The 25,447-nt window shown below is 44.1% G+C and overlaps 2 protein-coding genes across 5 annotated transcripts in view; one reads left to right on the forward strand and one right to left on the reverse strand.

The window, feature by feature from the left end:
- Positions 1–25,447, reverse strand: part of EVI2A (ecotropic viral integration site 2A) — a 242,082-nt gene that overhangs the window by 113,464 nt on the left and 103,171 nt on the right. The gene's annotated exons all lie outside the window — the stretch shown is intronic.
- NF1 (neurofibromin 1) overlaps positions 15,448–25,447 on the forward strand; it is a 162,526-nt gene continuing 152,526 nt past the window's right edge. For 2 of the 3 annotated variants that reach the window (XM_081172819.1, XM_081172820.1), the window contains exons 1-2: positions 15,449–15,752; positions 24,025–24,168. In XM_081172819.1, the coding sequence (XP_081028945.1) occupies positions 15,693–15,752; positions 24,025–24,168 (204 nt within the window). In that variant the 5' untranslated portion in view covers positions 15,449–15,692. Of the gene's footprint in view, positions 15,753–24,024; positions 24,169–25,447 lie in introns of all 3 variants that reach the window. The other variant, XM_081172818.1, reaches the window with a different exon arrangement.

Below are 25,447 nucleotides of genomic sequence, written 5' to 3' on the forward strand. Positions count from 1 at the left end.
CAATTATCACTTGATGAAGTGGCCAGCATCTGTCTCAGAAACAATGGCTGCATACATACCATATAGTTCAAGTCCATTTCAAATTCATAACTTCCTTCAAAGAATCCTGGAGACTGTAGTTTGTTAAGGGTGCTGGGAATTGTAGATCTGTGAGGCGAATTACAGTTCCCAGTATTCTGGGGGTGGGTAGACCCAGACTCTCCCAGTGTCCCTATTTTCCAGGGACATCCCAGATTTAGAGAAGCTATCTCAGTTTCTGATTTGATCCCGAAATGTCCCGCTTTTCCTTAGGACATCCCTGTTTTCATCAGAGAAATGTTGGAGGGTATGGAGTTATCCACTCACCAGCAAGCCATTTGAAGGCAATCCTGTACTGTATAGGGAAGGGGTTTTTTTAATGGTTAATATTTTGTTATGTTTTTATGTATGTTGGAAGCTGCCCAGAGTGGCTGGGGCAACCCAGTAAGATGTGTGGGGTATAAATGGTAAAATTATAATTATGTAATAGGACATCCGTATTTTCATCAGATAAATGTTGAAGGGTATGGCAGATCATGTGCTTTAAATGTATTGTGTGAATGCAGCTAGTATTCGTTGATTTCAGAACACTGGACAGCAAAACCTTATGTGGAAACTGGCAAGTGGTGCCATCAGAGCAAGATTTTGAGGCAGAAGTCCAGGGCCCCTTTCATCATAATGACCTAGAACAGTCCTGTAACACAGCAGGGCTGGTTTGCCACAGTTTTAATTAAGCAAAGTCGTACATCTTGTCATTTAAAGAGGAAGCTGCCAGTAAGACCATGAAGTCCAGCGTCTAAAACTGCCTAAATGAACCACTGGAACTGTGACTCCCAATATTGCCACAATCTATTATCCCACTTTCCTATCACAGCTTAAGGACTGGTGTGTTGGTTCATGCCTAAGCCAAAAAGTTCTCAAAGTTTGTCCCTTAGCTGTTTTTGTTTTTAAAAGACTTTAGATTCCCAAAGAACAAAAGCAATAGCTGATATGCATATTGATAACAACCTCTGAATTAACCTTTAATTTGACAAATTCAGAGGGGGAATCAGAGGTCAAAATGAAAAGAAAGTGAATCAATAACTCTTAAGGTTACACATACATTGCTCCTGTGTTTTTCACTTGACCTGCAGACGTTATGTGGAGAGAAAACTTATGTCTAATCACAATCCTTAAAGCAAAACCAACAAGGCTTGAACCTGGGACCTTCTATGTACAAAAACAGAGACTTGTCCACTGAGTCACAACAGTCTTTTTCCTTGTTTTAGTAGATGACAAGGGATTGCACATCGCAGAGCAATGGATTTTCATCCATCACAGCTGAAATATAATGTGAAACCTTTATGAGTACGTGTATAAAGCCTCACTCCTTTTGATGGAGTCATCTTCCACATGATGCTTTTTGGAGTAACTCTGCAAGCAGTTCAGCTGGAGTGAGTCACATTGCAAGCCTGTTTGGACAGAGACAATCAAGGCCGTTGATAAAAACCACTGTTTGGTTAACCTTGTTGCAAGGCTCAGAAACTGAGAACAGCATAGGAGACAAGCAAGGCACGTCCTCTTTTTGAAGCAGTGCTGGTGGCCCTGCAGTACTTGACTGCCACAAAGAGCTTTAGAAAACAGCAAGGAAGTGCTGGGACTCCACAGATTCATAGGAAATGTTTGATGTCAAAGGAACAAACAAGTGCCATGGCAGTAAAGAGACATCAGAAGGGCTCAGGGGGTGTAGAGTTTGCCTCGCATTTATTTGCTTTACAAGTTTATAATCTGCACTTCCATAAAAATATAGCAATACACAGAGTGCAAAATAAAAGGATAGAGATGACAAAAGATCCATGAAAACATCAATAAAATGAAATAAATACTCATTAGTTAATACTGTGTCCTTGAACTCTAGTAATTCCTCTTTCTTGCCTCAATAGATGCAGAGGCGGGTGGCTGTGTAAATTAGCATATTGTACAGTAGTAAAATATGAAATTGTTGCTCTGCCCACTTTTACCTCTTGCACTAAATGCCACTGGAAGATTCCCCAGAAGGGTGAAAAGCTTTTCCCACCCCTGTGTTAGAGCCTCACTGCTATGTCCCCCTGGTTTTGTGCTTTTTTATACAATCATAGAATTGGAAGGGACCACGAGGACCATCTAGCCCACCCCCTGCAAAATGCAGGAATATTTTGCCCAACCAAGGACTCGAACCCACGACCCTAATTAAGAGTATCTTTTCAGACTTGGAAATAGCTAACAGACTAAGGATTACTTTCAGGCAAGCAGGAAGGTGTCCAAAATGTGGCAAGGAGTGGAAGTGTGAAGGTAAAAAACCACCTCATTAATTGGAGTTCTAAATGACCTGTCAGTGTGGCAGATCTAGGCAAGTGATTCAGAGCCTTCCTACAGGCCTTGTGTGTGTGTTTGCTGAACGCTTTTTGTTGGCGTGCAGCAACGTGGCTTCCCTTTCCTCTGCCAGCTCTTGCATGAAATCGTTTGACCATGAAGAACAAGGAGGTCGAGTATCATGTTACTGTGGCACACTTTGCCAAAACAAAAACAAGTTTCCGGGTACGATGATATGTCATTAGCGAAAGAATAGCATATCCTGGAAGATGAGAGTTCAAACAGGGATTGACAGTGATCTTTCATAATCCTCCTCATACACAGACAAAAGATGCAGTTTTTTACTTTAAATAATTATCCCAGGGCAAGTTACAACAGTTTTAAATTCAACACAGTATTAAAAACAGGGTGTGTTAAAAACTGTGTTCCTACTTCTTTAAACTGTTATGGCTTTCCCCAAAGAATTCTGGGAATAGTACCGTAGTTTGTTAAGGGTGATGAGAGCTGCAGTACTAGGAGACCCCTCTTTACAGAGCTCTCCAATTCCCAGAGTTCCCTTGGGAAAGAGGTATTGCTTGTTAAACCATTCAGGATTTGTAGTTCTGTAAGGGGAATAAGGGTCCCCTACTAACTCTCAGCAACCTTAACTAACTACAGTTTCCAGAATTCTCTGGGGAAAGCCATGACCATGTAAATTGGTAAAGCTAAAGGGACCCCTGACCATTAGGTCCAGTCGTGGCCGACTCTGGGGTTGCGGCGCTCATCTCGCTTTATTGGCCGAGGGAGCCGGTGTACAGCTTCCAGGTCATGTGGCCAGCATGACTAAGCCGCTTCTGGCGAACCAGAGCTGTGCACGGAAACACTGTTTACCATCCTGCCGGAGTGGTACCTATTTATCTACTTGCACTTTGACTGTTTTCGAACTGCTAGGTTGGCAGGAGCAGGGACCGAGCAATGGGAGCTCACCCCATCGCGGGGATTCGAACCGCCAACCTTCTGATCGGAAGTCCTTAGCTCTGTGGTTTAAGCCACAGCACCACTTGTGGTACAGTACTGCTTTAAACCTATTGCGCAGATGGTGCTCCTGTGCTGAATGGGGCTCTCCAGGCCAGGTGCAGCTCAGTTTGGCTGCTTGACTGGCCCGAATAACTCTTGTGCAGCTGCATAACTCAAATAATGCATGAGTTAACAAAGTCAGACTTTGGCACCAAAAATCTGAATCGCAACAAAGCAGTTATAAAAGCAGGTGAGTGAGGAAACAGGGGGCAAGGGTTACTCCAAGGGTGGCGGCAGAGAAGCCCTCGTGGCACTTGGAAGGAAGGTGTTGTGCGTGTTTAAAAAACGAGCATGTTGGGTTTATGATTAAAGCTGTTAATGGTTAATGAGTTTTTGTTTGCTTTGATGGGAGATGCTGAGAAGGTTTGCGAAGAGGGCAAAGGAGTGTTGCAGGTACAGAAGAGGCCTGGGGATGATGGCAGCCCCTCTTTATGATACAAGGACCAGCTCAATGATTGAGTGACATTTAGCGTTATCCCTGTAACATCAAAAGTAACTACAGTCAAAGGTAGTGTAGCCTTATGATGCTTTTCCTTCAGTAGGAATGATTTCTTTTTTAAAAAAAATATTTATTGAGTTTTCACAAATTATATAAACATACACAATACAGTGGTACCTCGCAAGACGAATGCCTCGCAAGACAAAAAACTCGCTAGACGAAAGGTTTTTTCGTCCGCGATTTGCCTCGCAAGACGAATTTCCCTATGGGCTTGCTTCGCAAGACGAAAACGTCTTGCGACTTTGTTAAGCCGTTTAAACCGTGCTTCGCAAGATGAAAAATTCGCTAGACGGCAAAACTCGCGGAACGAATTAATTTCGTCTTGCGAGGCACCACTGTACAAACAAACACACACACACACACAAACAGACAAGTATAATTTCAAATCCTTATTTTCTTAAAACTTACTTCACCGACCTCCTCATACCTCCCCTTTCTGCATTCCAATTTCAAGTATTTAGTTCAGCAAATCCTCACCCTTAATTTTATCTAATTGTAATCCTTTCTTTTCTTTTAACTTAATCTTTACAGCTGTAGTCCGATTATTTTCTATAAACGCAACATTTTAACACTCATTAATTTTACAATGTCTCTTAAGATAGATTTTAAATTTCTTCCAATCTTCTTCCGCCGTCTCCTTCCCCTGGTCTCGGATTCTGCCAGTCATTTCAGCCAGTCCCATGTAGTCTATCACCTTCATTTGCCATTCTTCCAGAGTGGGTAGATCTTGTGTCTTCCAATACTTTGCGATGAGTATTCTTGCTTGATTTCAAGCCAATACGCGAACTTTCCTCACCCACATGACTCCAGCTTTGGTGGGCTTCCCTTCTCTGGACACATCGACACTGTACATTTAAAGCAGTATTGTACAATTTTAAGCAGTCATGGCTTCCTCCAGAGCAACCTGTAGTTAATCCAGGTGCTGAGAGTTTTTAGGATGTGTCCCTACGAGCAACACTTATTGGAGTGGTTTGTCCTTCAATCCCTCTTCTCAGTGAAATCTGGGAACTGTAGGTTCTGTGAGGGGAATTGGGGGGGGGGGCTGAATTTCTGTTAGTTTTTTTTGTTTGTTTGTTTTTTGAAGGATGGGTAGCATGGCTAGAATGAAAACAAGAACAAAAACCACACCAACATTTGTGCCAGCTCTAGAAATATAATCCTCACTTACTTATGTCTATAAATAAGCAATGTTTTGCAAAATAGACCAGATGGAATTAGGGATGGGTCTCTCGATGTTTGTTCTCTTGGTTTCTCTCCACCACCACCCCCCCCCAGACTTACAAGCTAGGCACCTTTCCTGGGCGCCAAGGTGAGCTCAGTGTTTGTTCAGTGCAGTGACCTGAGGTAAAATCCAACCAAGTCCTACTCAGAGTAGGCCCATTTTTAATTAAAGGACCAAACTTAGTCTCATTTATTGATTTCAGTGGGTTTACTCAGAGTCGGGCTAGCATGGGTACAACCTATTGAGAGGTGTTCGGTGACATTGCTGAAGCCTGGGAAACAGCAAGGCCTGCTCTACTACTGTGCGAGGTTTTGCATCAGCTACACAATTTGGCACTCCTTTGTAAAAATGAGGGAGGGCTACAGGCCGCTCCAGCCGCTCCTGTTATGAACAGAATGGAAAGTCATTTAATCAATTTCCCCCCTTTGCCCCAAATCTATCATCTTAACAAGTAATTTATTAACACCAATAAACGATGGCAGCTTGAGAAACCCTCCCTTTCTTCCAATTAACCCTGTGGGTTTTGTTGTTGTTGCTCTTGTTCTTATGGTAGATTTCACATCAGGGAAGGAGGGGAGCTGATCTCTGACATGGACTGAAAAACAAAAATACAAAAACACTGAACCTCAAAAATATTGTGAGCCATGTTATTCCAACTGCTTTGTGCAAACAAGAAAGCAAATATTGAGCTTCCCCTTTTCTGATTTACTGCTGTTAGTTCCCCCACTCTTCCTGTGTTGACTGATAAAACGGTGCATCGGAGCTGTAAGCAGATCTTATCAGCACAGCCTTATGATTGCTTTCAACTGGTCAAATGATCATTGCTGATTAACCACCTGCTTGTTAACCAAGTAATTAATCAATGAAATGAAATGGCACATTATCAAAACCTCAACTGTAGGAAGGTTTGTAGAATCATAGTTAGAAGGGACCCCAAGGGTCATCAAGTAGAAATGAGGTTAATGAGGTTAATAATAATAATAATAATAATAATAATAATAATAATAATAATAATTTTTTATTTATACCCCGCCCATCTGGCTGGGCCTCCCCAGCCACTCTGGGCGGCTTCCATGGAAACCAAAAATACAGTAAAATATCACACGTTAAAAACTTCCCTGAACAGGGCTGCCTTAAGATGTCTTCTGAATGTCAGGTAGTTGTTTTTCTCTTTGACATCTGATGGGAGGACGTTCCACAGGGCGGGCGCCACTACCGAGAAGGCCCTCTGCCTGGTTCCCTGTAACTTGGCTTCTCGCAGGGGAGGAACCGCCAGAAGGCCCTCGGCGCTGGACCTCAGTGTCTGGGCAGAACGATGAGGGTGGAGACGCTTCTTCAGGTATACTGGACCGAGGCCGTTTAGGGCTTGAAAGGTCAGCTCCAACACTTTGAATTGTGCTCGGAAACGTATTGGGAAGGAGAGTCCACAACTATCAAAGCTCTTCCTGATATTTCCTTGTAATTTGAGGCCATTGGTTCGAGTCCTACCCTCCACGGCAGGAGAAAACTGGCTTGCTCCATCTTCCATGTGACAGCCCTTAAGTTATTTGAACTTTCTAGTATAGACCATTCCTGGTATTTTCTTTTTATTCCATTTTATGGTACTATCCACGGTGACCCAAAACTGAACTAGATAGACCAACGACCACCTGAGCTCACAGCTGTATTGAACAACAACCCTGACAGCATGAACTTCTGAGCGATAGCTTTCAAATTAAGAGTGGCCAGATGTGTAAGAAAACAGGGCTCCCTTCCGCACCAACCATTAACACTGGTGTAAAAGACAGGATTTCAGCAAGTCTAGCTTGTTATGCAAGGTAACACCTACTGAAATGACCTCATCTGCACGAGTTGCAGGGAACCTTTGGTCCTCCAGGTGTTGATGAACGGCTGTTCCCACCATCCCTGCAATTGACCATACCTAAGGAACATCAGGGACGCAGGTGGCGCTGTGGGTTAAACCACAGAGCCTAGGGCTTGCTGATCAGAAGGTCGGCGGTTCGAATCCCTGCGACGGGGTGAGCCCCCGTTGCTCGGTCCCTGCTCCTGCCAACCTAGCAGTTCGAAAGCACGTCAAAGTGCAAGTAGATAAATAGGTACCGCTCCGGCGGGAAGGTAAACGCCGTTTCCGTGTGCTGCTCTGGTTTGCCAGAAGCGGCTTAGTCATGCTGGCCACATGACCCAGAAGCTGTACGCCGGCTCCCTCGGCCAATAAAGAGATGAGCGCCGCAACCCCAGAGTCGGCCACGACTGGACCTAATGGTCAGGGGTCCCTTTACCTTTAAGGAACATAATGACAAACCTAGTGGATCAAGCCAGTGGCCCATCTGGTCCAGCATCCTGCTCTCACAGCAGCCAACCAGATGCCTCAATGGGAAACCTGCAAGCCAAGGAGTTGTTGGGAGTTGTCCTTCAGCAACAGCCAGAGAGCCAAAGCTTTCCCACGCCTGGCTTGCTTTTTTGCACATTTTAATCGCAGGTGTTTATTTTAATGTGTTGATGGGATTGTTTTACTGTATTTTTTTTAAAGCTAGGTGCATTTATGTTTCTGTCATTGGTTGTATACAGTGGTACCTTGGTAGTTGAACGGCTTGGCTCCCAAACAAATTGGCTCCCGAACGTCTCAAACCCAGAAGTGAGTGTTCCAGTTTGCGAACATTTTTCGGAAGCTGAACATCCGACACAGCTCTTCCGCTTGAGTTCAGGAAGCTCCTGCAGCTAATCAGAAGCCACGCCTTGGTTTTTGAACCGTTTCGGGAGTTGAACGGACTCCTTGAACGGATTAAATTCAAGAACCAAGGTACTACTGTACAGTGGTATCTCGGGTTAAGAACTTAATTTGTTCCGGAGGTCCGTTCTTAACTGAACTATTCTTAACCTGAAGCACCACTTTAGCTAATGGGGCCTCCTGCTGCCACCGCACCGCCAGAGCACGATTTCTGTTCTCATCCAGAAGCAAAGTTCTTGACCTGTGGTAATATTTCTGGGTTAGCGGAGTCTGTAACCTGAAGCGTCTGTAACCCGAGGTACCACTGTACTTGTAAATGGTTTGGAAGCCAACTTTGGCATGCCATATGTCCTCTTTTTCATGATGAGAGGATCCATAGTTAAAAGTATAAGTTGGCAAATGTGTCCTCTTTTTTGCTCTTCAAAATACGCCAACCCTAGATAATGAGGGTGACGCGTACGATTATAGGACAGCTGTGGTGTGTTTTGCATCTGGTTGCCCTGCTTGAAACTGGGAAGGTGACATAGGACAGCCTAGGTGCAATGACGTCCAGGGTCTCTCCCTTTTACCCTATAATACAATAACCATATTTGGCCTCTCTCTAGGAAAGCAGCTTTTAAAGTGGTTAATGATTAAAATGCCTCGTCAAAACAACCTCAGAAGCAGCTATTTGAAACACTTGAGCTCCTGGAAAAAGGGTCTCGGCTGCCTATGTGGGAGCTTGTCACCTACCTACGTTAAAGGATTATAGCTTCCCAGCTGAGATAAAGTTGCCAGGTTGCAGCCAGGAGGTTGTGGAAGGGAAAGGGCCATAGCTCCAGGGGCGAGCAGATGATGATTTGCATGAGATCAGGTCCCAGGTTCAATCGCTGTGGCGAACAGTCTGATTGGCCCATGCAGGAGCCAGGCTATGGAACCACGTAGCACTCCATGGGTGTGTGACCTCAATGCCATTCATTCTGAAGGAGCATCTCCACCCCCATCGTTCAGCCTGGACACTGAGATCCAGCACCAGGGCCTTCTGGCAGTTCCCTCATTGCGAGAAGTGAGGTGACAGGGAACCAGATAGAGGGCCTTTTCAGTAGTGGCACCCGCCCTGTGGAACGCCCTGCCTTCAGATGTGAAGAAAATAAGCAGCTATCTTATTTTTAAAAGACGTCTGAAGGCAGCCCTGTTTAGGGAAGTTTTTAATATTTAATGCTATATTGTTTTTAACACTCGATTGGGAGCCGCCCCAGAGTGGCTGGGGAAACTCAGCCAGATGGAAGGGGTATAAATAATAAATTATTATTATTAAATTATTATTATTCATTGGTTCCTTCCATGTGCAATTGTGGCACCACCTATCCCTGAATGGTGACCCTCAGGGCCGTTTCATAGGTACGTAGGAAGCTTGCTGGTGGCGCTGGGGAAGAGTCTCATGTGGCGAAAACAATGTTTGGGCACGTCATGTGATAGAAGCGATAAGGCTGTTGTTGGCATCCGTCCGTCTTGGGAGACTATGGAAGACTGTGCCATCGGGGGTAAAGTTAAAACCGTCGCAGAGTTACAGTGGCTGCAGAGACCGATATGGGAGAGACATGTTTTGTTGCAGCTGGGGAAGATGGAGGCATCCACTTTCGCTGTTAGAAGATGCACCAAGGCGTTTATTCTGTCTATGCTCCTCCCAGCAGTCCTTTCTCCTCTGGTCACTGCTGTGGGTAGGGAAACTGTCACTAGGCCCTTTAGACGCAGAGTAACATGTCGATTGGATGTGGTTAACTCAAATAAGCTGCTGGGCAGGCAAAGATTCCAATCCTCTGACTCAATTATGGGACATAACACAGATATTGTGTGCAGAGGCCAACCATTCCAAGGGTTTGAGAGAGGCCCTTCTTCTCCAGTTCCATTCCCACCCCTTGCAAAGGGAAGTCTGGCTGTTGAGACGCCATTTGGCCTGCTTCCTTCTGTCAGCGCAACTGCTCTTGAGAGCCAAATGCATTTTCCACAGTTGTTTGGCTATGAACAACTCTGCCTTTATCCTATATCTGCCTTGCTTTGTTCAGGCGTCTCCTCCTGTCGGCTACCCTTTCCCTAAGAAAAAGACCCGGACGCCTAACATTTGTCTTTCAGCTTCAGAGCATGCACAAGATCTGAGTTTGAGGACACATTGTTCCAAAGAGGACTTCAAAGGAGCTCTGCTTTGCGGTTTGATAAAGCTATTCCACTGTGGTCGCAAAACAAGATGATAACCTTTATTTGGCAGTGTATTTTTCTCTCTGTTTTTCTTCAACATTTTAATAATAATAAAGCAATAAGAGATTTTATATCTACAATATACACAGAACCAAACATAACAAGATATTTACCGTATTTTTCTGTGTATAAGACAATGTTCCCTCCCAACACAGAATGGTTTCTATCATTCCGGGATGTCCTGCCCAAATCAGGACAGTTGATGTCTATGTGTTTACTTGCCCGTTCCTGAGGATCCAGCTGCTTGCCATGTTAAGAGCTGTGCCCTCCTGCCACCGGTCTTTGAAAGGAAGATGCAGGGGGTGTGCTACTTGTTGGATTAATATCTTAGCTAGCGCTCAGCCATGCACCTAGGCCTTTTTTTCTGTCTGCAATACCCTGTAACCAGTGCTTTGCCTATGTACTGATCCAATTTATGCAATAAAGATTTGGGCAGAAACAGAACCAAGAGGTTGAGTTCTTTGCCCAGCAGTAAGAGCCAAGGCAATATGGTTTACATAAAACGTACGACGTTTGCTTTCAGGGAAAGGCCATATTATATAATCACAGAGCTATTAATTTCATTACCTGCATCTTGGCACAAAGATCAATGCTTCCAATTTAAGTAGCAACCCTGTAATTACAATATGTGCTCCATTGCTCTGCCTGGATTTGAGGTTAAGGAGAATCTCAAGGGTTGCAGCAGAAGACGTGCAAGGGAAAGTCATGTCTGGCACTCCCCAGATCTATGTTGGCACACCCTCTACTATTTGTTTTGCCTCATTCATCTTAAAGTGTCACAATTGTCTCGGTACTTTGCAGAATTACATCAGAGTACATTCTTTGGCCTTGCACGGAGTGAAGACACAGTGCCGTATGACAGTACTGCAGTCACGTCCACAACATGTGCTTAAAGCACAAGGCTTCCCTCAAATAATAATGGGAACTCTAGTTTGTTAAAGGTGCTGGGAACTGTAGCGCTGTGAGAGGTTAACTGTGGTTCCCATGATTTTGTGGGGGGAACCATGTGCATTAAATGTATTTTAAATGTATGGCATAGATGTGACCTGTCCTGGTAAACTAGTGCATCCATATCTATTAAAAGGCAAATTATTTAAAATGAAAGGATATCAAGCATTCCACTTAGGATTCCTAAGTGCATTCCTTCTATGTCTTTACTTAGAAGCCAGTCCCCTTGCGTTCATTCAGCTTTACTTCCCTGTACATTTGCATAGGGTTGCAACCTTAATAATGGCAACCTTAATAAAGGGTGTCAAAAGCCTTCTTAAAAATATATATACTGTAGCCTACTGACTGGTTGGCAGCAAGAAGACGGGTGAAACAGAGGGAAGAGGGAGGGCATCTCCCTGAAACAAGTTGTCTAGACTCAGGAAAATCAGCAAGTCTTTAAAATTCTGTTATGCTATTTCAATAGTGATGGAGAATCCTGGGAACTGTAGTTTGTTAAGGGTGTTGGGAACTGTAGCTCTGTGAGGTCATCACCTTAAACCACAGTTCCCAGGATTCTTCATGACCATTGATGTGGCACAATAGCACTTTAAGGCTATATCTAAAGCACACCCCCACTTCCAAGGAGTCCTGGGAACTATAGTTTGTAAAGGGTGCTGGGCACTGCAGCTTAGTGAAGGGTCAGCTACAGTAAGGGAGCGAAAAACATGAAGTCTAATAATTGGAGGAATTAGGTCTCTTAAAGCATGTGATGCCATAAAGCAAACTTTGTACACCCTTTCCACGGAGGCTGTCACATGGTAACCTAGATTCACGAATTTCAGGAAAAGCAGCCCATTTTATTTTCTGCCACTCCCTGTGCTTAATGCATTGCAAAAGAGGATCCCGTGACAGTTGTCATCCCTGCTCTCTCCTCTCAGTACAAAGCAGACCTGCCTGGAGGCAGAAGCAGATTCTGGCAGAGAATCAACCGCTCCTTCCACTGGAATGCCGCTGGATCCTAAAGTACATTCAGCACAAACAAACTTAATATGCAGACAGGTGTGGTTGGAAGAAGACTCTCAGGTCTGCTCAGTGTTCCAAGAGCACCTTCTGCAGTACATATAAACTGGAAAAATGAGGCTCAAACAAGGCCAAAGCGGATTTGTCAGGGCAGCTGTTAGGAACATCTGGTGTTGTTTTAGACTTGAACTCAGGTTTTGACCAATCTCATGCCAACGCTCTGTGTTCACGTGTAAAGAAAGTGAAGAAACTAATGCAATGGATCTATGAGGATTAGCCAACTGTGTTGCCACTAGCAAGACCAGGTTTCAAATTCTCCTTCAGTGTTAAAAGCTCAATGGGTGACCTTGGGCCTGTCACCATCACTCAGCCTAACCTATCTCGCAGGGCTGTTGCAAGGACAGAACTGGGGCAGGAGGAGAAGCTGGTATATAACATAACCCAAAGGTGGGGAACTTCAGGCCTATGTCGCAGCGTAGGAGAGCTGAAAATAATGCTAATATATTTCACATCTGGCAACCAATGTGCCCCTTTGGTTTCAGATAGTACATGAGTTAGAGGAGTCTGAAAAGCCTGGGACACAAATTTTCACAGCCTTCTAGCAGTTATGGTGGCTCATTTACCAGAAGTACAGTGGTACGTCGGGTTACATACGCTTCAGGTTACAGATTCCACTAACCCAGAAATATTACCTCGGGTTAAGAACTTTGCTTCAGGATGAGAACAGAAATCGTGCTCCGGCAGCACGGTGGCAGCGGGAGGCCCCATTAGCTAAAGTGGTGCTTCAGGATAAGAACAGTTTCGGGTTAAGTACGGATCTCTGGAATGAATTAAGTACTTAACCTTAGGTACCACTGTAGTGTATTTAGCATTAACTCTGCAAATGTATACTCAATTCTGACCAAACTAAGCCTTCTAGAGCAAAATATACATCAGGATTCCACCATAGGGGTGCATGCATGTGCAGCGATTATTATTATTTTTAAAGCAGTGGAATATGTGAGATTTATATGTTGGCAGGCCTGGATATTCTGCTAGTCTCGCAGGCTTTGACTCACGCTTTACAAACAGGTCTTTTGGCCTGATGCCCTGCAGCTTGACATAGTTTTCGCCTGTTTCATTTCCTTCCTGTAGCGTAAAAACAGAAAGTTCACCCAGTTGTTTGGTCTTTGCTATCTTCAGGTTACAGATCAGAATAATGGAGTTCCCTCATTACCCTGATCCCATGACATCATATAAGGAGGTGGCTATATCCCAAGTTCATGATACAGTGGCAAGGTCACAAGACTCACCGAGCATCAGACCTGGTTGTTTTTTCAGTGAAAAGGGCCTGAGGCAACAAGCGTTCATCTCTCTGTGTCATTAGTTTTAGCTAGGCACATGTGACTACATCTGATCTGCAGGGTTTTGCACAACAGACACACAACAGTCGCCTCTCTCTAATCCTGGTACTGTATTTCTCCTCTTTATTGGGGGGTGTGGGATAACTGAGATTGTGCAGTGAGTCTTTGTTAACATCAGTGCTGGAATAAGCAGTAAAAACACCTGCATTAGGGTCAGCCAAGATAAGTTGTGAGCTAGAACTCCTTATCAGGCTCAACGCTGAACAAAAAATGTGGTCAGACAGCAGTGTCTCCAGCAATGTGAACCTGCAAAGGGAACTGGATCTAGAGTTGGGACACACCTTAATGATGTGCAATGGTATCGCAGAGCATCCTAGTACTATTGTCATGATGAAGACAGAAGGAGCAAAGGCTAGGCCTGCAACGAAAGCTTTATTGAACAGAAAGCTGTGTCTAGAAAGGCAAGGAGTTGCATGCGAAGAACAGCTTCTGTGCCATCAACCTGCTCTTCTCAACATCTGTTCCATTCAACCTTTTTTTTTTTTTGAAAAAAAGCTATATTTATTAATGTTCACAAAACAGGAAAAAAGACAAACAAGAAGGCATATGGAAAGGGGAGAGTTGCTGCTGTTGGTTTTTTGTCTCTTTTATTTGGTTGCAATTTATGTGGACATTGTTCTGTTTGGTTTTGTATTTTTTAATGGTTAGTTTACTGTTTCGGTCTTCTTTTGTTGCGTTGCAGTTATGTGTTTTTGCATGTTGTAAGCCGCTCTGCAAATTGTAGCTCGGTGGGGGGAACTTTCCAGCTTAAAGTCTCAATGACAGTGAAGAAATATGGGAACAGAGAATTGTTGAGTAAACGAAAGCAAAGTACACTCTGGTTTTCTCGTCTCTGCTCCACCCCTTAACGCACCAAATGTTTTCGCGTCAAGCGAGTGACCTCTAGTGGACAAGCTGGCAAAAAATAAAATTTGCAAAACTGGCAGCAGAAGTATCAGGGTCACGAAGGAATATAAGAACCGTAAACAGACTCAACATTGGTGGGAAGAGCCCCATTTGTCCTAATAAACTAGCTCAGGAAACCAGGAAGTTTATCATCATCATCATCATCATCATCATCATCATCATTATTGTATGACGTCCATCTGACTCGTCAGGAGTAATAGCTAGAGAGCTAAAATGGCATATTGAGATTCCTACATTGCAGGGGGTTGGACTAGATGACCCTTGGAGTCCCTTCCAACTCTACAATTCTTTGTTGTTAGAGGAATCAAGAGTTATAGAATGCAATATCTAATTTTATCGGGAGAAGTTCTTTGTTGTTTTAACAGTTGTTTACCCTAAATGTATCCTCTGTACCATGGAAAACAAAACATAAATTTTAGAAAGGAGTTATAGGAATGCTGCATTTAATGCCTTCCTGTTCGGACTGTTTTGTCCATCAATTAAACAAACATTTAAATTCGACATCTGGTTTCGGTTTATTCCAATGTTTTTTGTTTTTTTAAAAAATATCTCACCCTATATCTTCATCATTTACGTACACGCAAAAAATACCGAGCAGTTAAGCTAAAATCATTAAGGATTACATAATAAAAACAGCCCCACTAAAGTCAGCGATGATTTTTTTAAACCGGCAGTATATACCGTAAACCCAGCTACCTTCTTCCAATCCACCCTGTCCTCTTTACCGCGCCTGCGCAGTAGTGCTTCCCTTCGCTCGCTGGTCGGCTTTCCCACTCAGTTTTCTCCTCAACCCCTGCCGCACATTTCCGCGCCGCGCCTGCGCCCTACCCCCTTCGGCTTTCTCGCGCCCCTCCCCGCCTCCCGGGCGCATGCGCCCTTATCCCCACCCGCGGCGCCTGCGCCGTGCTGCCTCGGCTTTCTCCCACCCTCTCCCCATGCGTGCGCCGCTGCCCTTTGGCTTCCGAGCCCTTTCCCCCCTCAACCCACCCACCGCGTGCGCGCATGCGTCGCGGCCCGAGCTCCCTCCGCCCGTCGCGCATGCGCCTTGCCTTGGTTCCCTCCTCAATCTCGCTCGCTCTCCCCCCCACCCCCGCCCCACTTGTCGCTCCCCCCGCTTCCCTCTCTCTCTCCCGGCGTCCGGGGCTGGCGTTGGGGGCGGACTCTGGTCCCCGCTTCCGGTGTGGTGTCATGGTGGCTCGTAGGCTGTGATGGCTGAGGAGGAGGAGGGGAGCTGAGAGCGCGGCGGCGGCGGCGGCGGCGGCCGGATCGAGCCGAGGGGGAAGAAGGGGCGGGGGCGTCGAGACCCTCCTCCTCCTCCTCCCCCGCCTGGCTGGGCGGCGGGACATGGCGGCCCACAAGCCGGTGGAGTGGGTGCAGGCCGTGGTCAGCCGCTTCGACGAGCAGGTAACGGCCCTGTGGGCTGCAGGATATGTGGGGGCCCTTTCGGGGAAGGGCTGGAAGGCCCTTTCGGGAGGGGGGCTTTCCAAGCAGGGACGAATGCATACATATTTGTGTGTGTGTGTGTGTGTGTGTGTGTGTGTGTGTGTCTTTTCTGAGGGGGCCCGTTTCCCCCTCAGAAAGTGTCGTCGTCGGATCCTAGAATTGTACAGTTGGAAGGGGGACCCTCCAGGGTCCTCTAGTCCAACCCCCTGCTATGCAGGAATCTCGACTAAAGCATCCCTTGACAGATGCTTAGAAACCTCTAAGGAAGGAGAGCTCACAACCTCTTAGGGAGGATGCCTTTGCGAGGTAACTCCCTCTGCTCCTTTCAAAGGATGCCGTGATTTTTTTTTTTGGGGGGGGGTGGCTGGGTGGGAAGGCAAAGCTTCCTGGGGAAAAGATTGAGGAATTGGGGTGCCATGCAAGGGGAAAGTGTGTGTACGTTTTCCTCACTCTCTCTGGTCTTCTTCAGGGAAAGGAGAGGGGGACCCTTTAGGGATGTGCTAGTGCCTTTTAGTCAGTGTGTGTCTGTTTATGGATGCAAAGCATCCTTGCAGATCTCCCAGGCAATACACACCCAAACTGATTAAAGGGTGGGGGGAAGAGTCCCATCTCTCGCTATACATGAACATAAAGAGTGTGGAACATGCAGATTTGTGGTGGGCATGAATCCCATCTTTCCCCTCCCCCCCCATCAAGTTTGCTCTGGAATTGTATATATGGTTGTTGCTTACTGTGATCTTAGGGTCTTTGAGGGATGAGAGTTGGTGTTGGCCATTTAGGAACCCTACTGACACCCTGCTTTGAGTTGTGCGGATGATTTGCTAAAGCTCATTTCTAGTGGGGTGAGCCCATTTTTCCCTCTGCCCCGCCAAAGATGCACTGGAGTTGTCTGTTGTTGTTCTTTTGAGTAACAGCTGTAGTAGGGCATCCTGGAGGTGAGTTGAAGAGCAGTAGCTGATCTAGTTGGGTGTCACTTTATCAGTGGTACCAACGGGCTGTGTGACTTTTGAGGGGAGATGAGAAACAGCTGTTGTTATGCCTTTGCATTTTATCTCTAGGTTTGCAATAAAATAAACTTATGACACCTTAAATACTGTATTTTTTGCTCTATAAGACTCACTTTTTCCTTCCTAAAAAGTAAGGGGAAATGTGTGTGCATCTTATGGAGCGAATGCAGGCTGCGCAGCTATCCCAGAAGCCAGAACAGCAAGTGCAACGATCCCTCTTGCTGTTCTGGCTTCTGAGATTCATAATATTTTTTTTCTTGTTTTCCTCCTCCAAAAACCAGTCTTGTGGTCTGGTGCGCCTTATAGAGCGAAAAATACGGTACTTAAAACATTTGTTGTGGCAGAAGCTTTCGTTGTCTAGAGGTGGCTGTGCATATGACAAAAGTGGGCTGTGGTCCTTGAAAGCTTCTGTCACAATAAAGCTGCCAGTTTGCAAGGTACCAGAGTACTTTTCGTCAGTCTTGTGGGATGGAGTTTACTGGCCCTTTCTAAGGATGTGCTGGATTCATTTTCTTTGGAAATGGCACGGGATTTGGAAGGGACGCTGAGGATCATCTAGTCCTTCCCCCCTGTCATGCAGGAACATGCAGCTGTCCCTTAAGGACATCGAATCTGCAACATTATAGCACCACACTCTAACCAACTGAGCTGGATCCTGGCAACTGTACCAATTGAGTTCTACTCTGTGAGGGCTGGATGTGTATGTTCAAGTCAAGAGAGAACTGGAAAATGGGTCTTCCTTGAATGGAATAAAGAAGTAGCTGGGTGGATGTTGGAATGGAAATAAGTGGTTTTGGTAATAAGGTTAATAAGAATATGCAAATATAGATCGTTATATGGATGGAAATATATAGTTATAATAGGTTAAGATACAGAGCAAAGATAAATGAAAGAGGGTAAGGATTTGCTGAAAGGATTTTGTAAACGGGAATACAAAAAGGGGAGGTGTGAGAAGGTCAAGGAAATAAGTAAATGAGCCTAAAGATATTGAAAAATGGATTTTTTCCTTTTTAATTTTTTCCCTCTTTTTCCCCCTAGCCATCTGTTTTTTGTTTTTTGTATTTTCCTTTTTCTCTTTTAGGTCCTCTTTTTGGTGTTTTTCTTGTTATCTTTTTTCTTTTTTTGTGAAATCTGTGTTTATGTGTAATCTTTGGTATAGTTTTCTTGGTTCTTTGAACCTATGTTTGTTGTAAAACTTTAATAAATATTTTATATATATATATATAAAAGAAGTAGCTGGGTGGTCCAGCATTTTCCTCTTAAATGAAGAAAGATGTGGCTTATCCTGCTATTTCCCCCCAAAAATGGTGATTTGCCTCGGATAATTTGCAGTAGGAAACTTTCAGTGTCAAAGGGTTAGCCACCTTAACATGTTTATTTTACCTGTATTTAGTAAAGAAAGCTAAATGCGTTGATAATGCTAAGTTTGCCTAATATTGCATTTGCAGTTGGGATCAATTTGTTGCTCCTAATGAACTTACAAAATGGAACATTTTCCACTGAAAAAATATAGCGCTGGAAAACTGTGCATCCCACATTGCTGAGGAACTGTCCCTTCTAGGGTTCTTTCAAGAGAAAAAATGTTGAAGAAATTGGGCTCAATCTTTGGGTTTTGGGAAGGTGTCATTCTGGGATTTGTAAAAGTTGGGGTCTTTGAGGGAAAAAGGAGGGGAAGCAGCTTGGCTCATTGGAACTCTTCACTTGCTGGATGTGGGAACTGGGAGCCCTGTGGAATGAAAGATGCAGTAATAGATGTAGTCAGACTTCATCCTTGTTCCATGTGAAAGGGGGTGCTTATGTATGGAAAACGGGGCACAGATGGTTTGCAGTAGGATTGAAAGAACAGGTGGACATACTATTGATCATTGAAGGTGTCTTCTGGGCCCAGTGAAGGCCCAGTTATGCAGCATGGGGATAGGGGGTACTACTGTGAGTGGGTGTACCACTCACATCAGTTGAAGTTTTTGAACAAATTGGGACTTGCTGCTTGTGAGTTGAACTTGGGAGGAGGGAAATAAGGGGATATACTGACTTGAGATAATTATGGAACTGCCCTTCTGAGTGGCCTACTGGATCCATTTTAAAGCAAGCCATTGAAAAACAGCTTTGTTTTGAGACAATCTGGCCCAACAGGTGCCCCTTGGAAGTCCCTAAGCAATCATGATCACAGTAGGTCTCCCCCTACTCAAAATTCTCAGCAACTGGTATTCAGAGGCATACTGCTTCTAATCCTAGGCAGCACATTGTGACTAATAGCCATTGATAGTCTTATCTTCTATGAATCTGTCAAATCCGCTTTTGAAGCAGTTCTAGTTGGAGGCCATCACTTCATCTTGCGGCATTGAATTCCATAGGTTAACCGTCCACTGCATGAAGAAGTCTTTCCCTTGGTCTGTCCTAAATTTTCCAATATTCAGCATCTAGCGTTTTGGGTGAGAAAGAAAGCCTTTATGTCCACATTCTCCCCACAGTACATAATTTTACGCACCTCTATCATGTTCTTGTTACTTACTCCCTTTTTTACTAAGCCAAAGGCCCAAACGTTGTTGTCTTTCCTCATAGGAGAGCTGTTCTATCTCCCTGATAATTTAGTGAACCTTCTCCAGCTCTGCTGTGTTCTTTTTGAGCAGCGGAAAACAACCAGAGCTATACACACCACACCATAGATTTGTATTGTGGCAATACAATATTGGCAGTTTTATTCTAACTTCCTTTCCTAATGAATGTTCCCATTTTTCAGTTTCTGCACACAATATCAGCATTTTCCTAGAGCTGCCCCCTACAACCCTAAGGATACAACAATCAGTCAGTGCCAGTTCTGGCCCCATAATTTTGCCCCATCATGCATCACTTTTCACTTGCTTCCATTCAGCTAGGTGGATATTAATATGGCAGACTTCATCCTTGTTCCATGTGAAAGGGGGCAGTAATGTATGGAAAATGGGGCATACTGCTTGTGTGAAACACCATAAGATTTGTCATTTTCCTTGTAGAATTGAGCTGACTAACACAATAGGAGTTATGGACTTAAAATGTTCAAACACTTTCCTGTAGTTGCTATGCTATCTTTAAAGAAAGAGATATTGAGGGAGTTATTTCCTACTTTGGAAGAATGACACTTTCTAATGATGAGCTAATTTCTCATGCTAGTAAGTTCCCTCAAAGTATTTTATTTATTTAAGGCATTAACTAGCTGCTCTTCAGCCAAAGCTCTCAAAGTGATCTACAAAAGATGTGATTTCCCTTGCAAAGAGAAGTTGCTGGAAATTACTGTCCTAGTAGGATCTTGCACTTCATCCTACATTGCTTTCTTGGAAGTAAATTCAGTTGCTTTTTAAATGGGACTTTCTGGGCTATTGCTGTGGACAGAAGGAGATGATCTCTTTTGATCAAACTTATAAAATTAGGCTTCCCCCCCTTTTCATTGGCATATGCCATGTTTTTAGCTAGACTGCACCACCAGATTATTGTGAGATGCATTGTTTTTGTTTGGTGTGTATTTCTATTATAAGGTGCCCTGTGATCCTTGGATGAAGGACAATATAGAAATTATATTTAAAAATATAAAAGCAGGTTTTAAATTGCACTGGAACCCTAACCAAAGGTGGGCTAAAAAAGAAATCTTCAGAGGAGGGAGCCCCTCACAAACATATCTTCAGGGAGAGGGAGTTGAAAAGGTGAGGGGTCACTGCTGTAAAGGCCCTGTTGTGTTCCTGACAAACGTGATCATATAGGAGAGAGAGGTACAGTACTGATAAACAGGCAGAAATTGGCAACAGTCCTTGATTGTGCCTTCATAGCTGCTTAGTAGGTTGATCATCTGGGAAGTAGTCTTGAGTTGCAGCTTTCTAAAAACACACACATAAACAAACCATTGTCATATATAATCTGAAATGAAGTGTGCATTATGCAAGTTTAGGTTATGGTTCCTGGGAGCCACCTCTCTGCTTTCCAAAATAAAAATCTGGTGAAGAGGTAATGGAATTTTCAGATCCTGGCATTCCATCTCATATGTGCCTTACACACTGGCTCTTCTTGCGAGGTAAACTTTAGTTTATGCCCTCGTGTTTTCCCAGTTAGGTATGCAAATATCCAACATTCAGAATTGTCTAATCAGTGTAACTGGGACTAAGTGCTCACCAAATTTTAGCTTTAAGCTGGCTCATGGCTTGAGTATTGGGGGGTGGGTTACGCTTCTTTGCTCCCTTCCATTTTAAAGAGATATATAAAAGCATCCTTTGGGACTATTCTAGTAACCATTGTGTTGTGGGGCTAGATAAATTTCAGGTTCTTTGGAAGTTCTTTAACATTTTGGGTGTACACTCCCCCCTTTCTAGGAAGAGTTGTAGAAATGTCCCCCTTCATTTAAAAAAGTAAGTAGATAAGCATTTCTTGGTGACAGGTTTCCTCAAGAAAAGTCAGAATAAGCATGGTATAAAGTTACGTAATATATACAGGTGAACTAATTTTCATGGGTCTCGAACCTTGGGAACTACTCTGACTGAGACTTAGCAATCTGGTGAGAAGCATTTTTATTCTGATCCGTCTATTTGGCTTCGTGGAGAAAGTGGACTAGTAGACAGAACTCCATATATTTCAGTCCCACATGTATGCTCATGTGTCAGGGAATAGCAGCTGTGGGAATTAAATTCTAGCAGAGGAGTACATTAAGAGTGGCTGAAGCTTATCCAGTGCACTACTAAGTTTGCAGTTGGTGATAATAGTAGATGCTGATAAAGGAAGTGGTTCCTCACAGCCATTCAGCTGGACGTCTCCAGTGTTCAGAGGTTTTAATAGAAAGCAAACGAAAACAATTTCAGTACGTTTTTGCTGATTAACCATCCCCACTTTGTGTGAAATACTTTTTTTTCCCTAAGTGCACTTTGTGTCTATTGTGTGCTGCTTCCATCAAAAAGCTGTTGGCTTTGATCAAAAGTAAAACTTCCTCAAAGTGGGGTTTTCTGCAAGGTTTTGTTCAACAATTGAGACCAACTGACTGGTAAATGACGCATGAGGGAAATGATTGGTCTGTGACCTTTTGAAGAATTTATGGATGCAGCTTAAAACAAAGTGTCTAGTGTTCATGGAGCAGGATTAATATCTTGGATTTGTGGAGTCATTTCAAGTCTTATCTGCGCTGCTGCTGGGACTTCCGAACTTTTGAGTTTTAACTGATACAGTTCAGAGAGAAGCTAAACATTGGTTGAAACACATTTTGCCCAATACCTCTGCAGTAGGTTACAAAAGACAGGTAGTGAAATGCAACTCAAAGTTACTCTTTGATTCTGATTTCAATGATGAAGTGCATCTGACAATAGTTCCTGTATGTGATATCTCAGGCCACAGCAGCTGCATTTGGACCATGGTATAGCATGACGGAAGTGATCCACAGCAAGCCTTGGGCTCATGCGCTCCTCCACCCCCGCATCTCCTCTGGCGCAACCATGAGGAGGAGCTCAGAGGCTTTCGCTTCCATTTTTGTTTATAATGTCATCTGATCCAACAAACTGTGGTTAATGCAAACTATGCTTGCTGGTTGGAAACAAGCCAGTTCCAGACTGGTGGCGAAGGCAAGCCCCATTTGCTAAGGAATAACGGGGAGCGCATTTTAAGGCTCCCAGCTGTTCCTTTCCAGCTCCATCTTGGACTCAGCTCTGTTTGTATTGGCTGTGGTCTTGGAACCTAGCAAGGTGGGTCGCATCAGCACTGCCACCATTTTCGTTTTCTTTGGTCTCCTCCCCCCCCCCCCAGTCATAAGTAGGCAGGAAGCGGGGAGAAAATGAATTGCTTTATTCAACGAGTTTATAGCATAAATTACTAAAACGAGTTCCTGTGGTGAACTCAGAGCAGCTTAGCTATGGTTCCCAGGTGGTCTCCCATCCAGGCAACTGTCAGGATCAAATCTGATTAGCTTCCCCAGAAGAACTGTTTCATGTTCTTTCAAATTGTTCTCAGGGTGGAGGGGAGGAGAAAGATAGGCATGGATGGTGAAAGGAAGGAAGGAAGAGCACAGTTCGTTTTTTTCAGGGTGGGTGGGGTTCAGAGTGCACCTAGGGTCTGAGAAAGTTGAACACATGTGTTGTGGACAATCTCACATGGCTGGGGCTTGTCCCATTCACAGAAGCTCATGGTGCTTTTGCTATGGCAGGTTAAAATTAAGGTGCCTGGTGGTAAACACAACTTATTTTAGAAGGCCATGCTTTAATTGTACATGCTGTATAAATATGTCAGAAGTTCTTTCCAATAACTAGAAGTAATTGAACAGTAAAGCACACTTAGGCTGCATGCATACACACTATACTTTTAAAGCAACGTCCCCCCCCCCCCGAGTTCTGGGCATTGTAGTTTGCCCTCACACAGTTACGATTCCCAGCAACTCTTAACAAACTACAGTGCCCATAATTCTTTGAGGGGGAAACTGCTTCAAATGTGCTTTAAAGGTATAGAGTGTACGCAGCCTTAGACTGCAATCTTATACTGTCAGTGTGGGGAACCTTTGGCCATTGAGATGTTGCTGAACTATAACTCTCATCATGCCTGGGCATGGACCATGCTTGCTGAGGCTGATAGGAGATGGAGCTCAGCAACATCTGGAGGGCCAAAACTCCTCCACACCTGTTATACACACTTAATTTGGCATACGTCCCATTGAACTCAGGGTGGCTCAGTAGAAATGCATAGGATTGCACTGTCCATGTGCTTTAAATGCAGTCAAATTTTTTTACTGGAGAACTGTTTCATTGAATACTTGTAAATATTTTAAGACTGGGAAATTCAGTGGCTTTGTTCAGATGCAACATTAAATTGTGATCTAGCACTATGTGAATGAGCTTGACCTCCCCTCTGATTTGTTCCCTCTCATCCTCTCAAGAGGGCAAATTTGGATCTTTTAGTTAAAGCAAAAGTAAAAGCTTCTAAGCATCTCCTCCTGCTACTGCGGTAGGAGGAGAGGAAAGTAAGAGACCATGCAAGCCCAGGAGAAATTTAGGCTCGTTCATGGTTTAGTGTTGTATCTGAACATGAACATTAACATACACTTCCCATGCTTGTTTAAATGGGGGTGGTGGGGAAGAGCTGGAAACTGCCACCATGTTGGTTTTTGGCATACCCAAAGAGCTCTTGCATGAAAAGTTAAAGGAAAAAGCCTTCAGTGTAACACACTGGAGCTCTGGAAGTTTTCTTCTAAGTGAATGCTTACTGTTTTTCTTTCTCCTCCTCACCTGCAGCTACCAATCAAAGCTAGTCAACAGAATACCCACACCAAAGTCAGCACGGAACATAACAAGGAATGTCTCATCAATATTTCAAAGTACAAGTTTTCCTTGGTCATCAGTGGCCTCACCAATATATTAAAAAATGTTAACAATATGGTAAGTGCTATCCTCTTGCCCTTAATAGGCTTATTGTAGGTGGGGAAAGCATGAGATGAAGGAACCTTAGGTTGGGAAAGGAATATGTGTGTTTTCTTGCCCAGTTACCAGTGGATATTGGATGCCAGTGGTTCCGTTGGTACTTGGTAAACACACTGATATGTTGATTTCCTATATCCAGTGCTTTTGATTAAAAATGCTCCTCTCCCTTGTTCGAAATAACAAGCTTCTTAAAACAAGATCAAACTAGATAAGTCCTATCTTATGTGTAACCAGGACAAATTATATTGGCCCAGTTTGGACAATTGCAGCTTATGAAACCAAGATCTGCACAGACATGGGAACCCTTTGCATGAGCTGTGGTTAAAACAGGAAGCCTCTAACTAGCCATGCATTCCCATTACATTTGGAACAAACCAGGTTTTTAGACTATGGTCTGAAATTGATTATTTTAGGTAATTCTGAAACTGGTGACCATAGTTTCCAGTATGGACAAAACAGGAAATTGTGGTTAATTAGAGACATCCTGATTCAATTGCAGATTGCAGTGGCTTTTGGGTTGGGGTAAAAAGCCAAGCACGGCCTTTGTTTGCTATTGTCTGTGTGAAGGGGCAAGCTATGGCACACATTAAGGGGTTTAGTGAACATGGTGAGGCCTGAATAATAGGATGCCATTCATCTTTCCATGTTCAGTCTTGTATCTGTTGGGAGTTAGCTCAAAGTTTTAACATCATTCAACCTCCCTGCCACCCACCCACTGTCTAGTCCTGAGGGATATGCCCTTTAATTTTAACTGAAATGCAGGGATCATTATAGATGCTCTCTGGCGTAGACCATGCTTGCTGGGGCTGATAGGAGATGTAGTTCAGCAACATCTGGAGGGCTAGATGTTGCACTAGGGAACGGATGCCTCCTCGTTTTATCTCTCTTCTGAATGTTGTGGGTTTGACTGGTTTGCATACCCCAAAGTCCAAGTTCTGTTCCCAAGGTAATCTGAATCCTCTGTTTGGAATAAAACCTGTATGCATAGGGGTTTCATGTGCTTTAGGATGGTTTTACAGAGAACATGACTGGGTCAGGAGAGCAAAGGGAATGAGGAAGGTATAGAGAAGACCTGTGTTTAAGCTGTGAAGCCCTGTTTGATTTCTGTGCCTTCCCCAAATGTAGCTCTCCACCTTCCCCCCACCCAATGAGGGGAAGTGGTAGCACGGTGGATAAGGCCTTTCTGGTCCTGCCATCCTGGTTATGCAGTGTCCTCCCCAGGGAGGATTGTCTTGCC

The sequence above is a fragment of the Podarcis bocagei genome, assembly GCF_964188305.1.
Source record: "Podarcis bocagei genome assembly, chromosome: 15".
Lineage (NCBI taxonomy): Eukaryota > Metazoa > Chordata > Lepidosauria > Squamata > Lacertidae > Podarcis > Podarcis bocagei.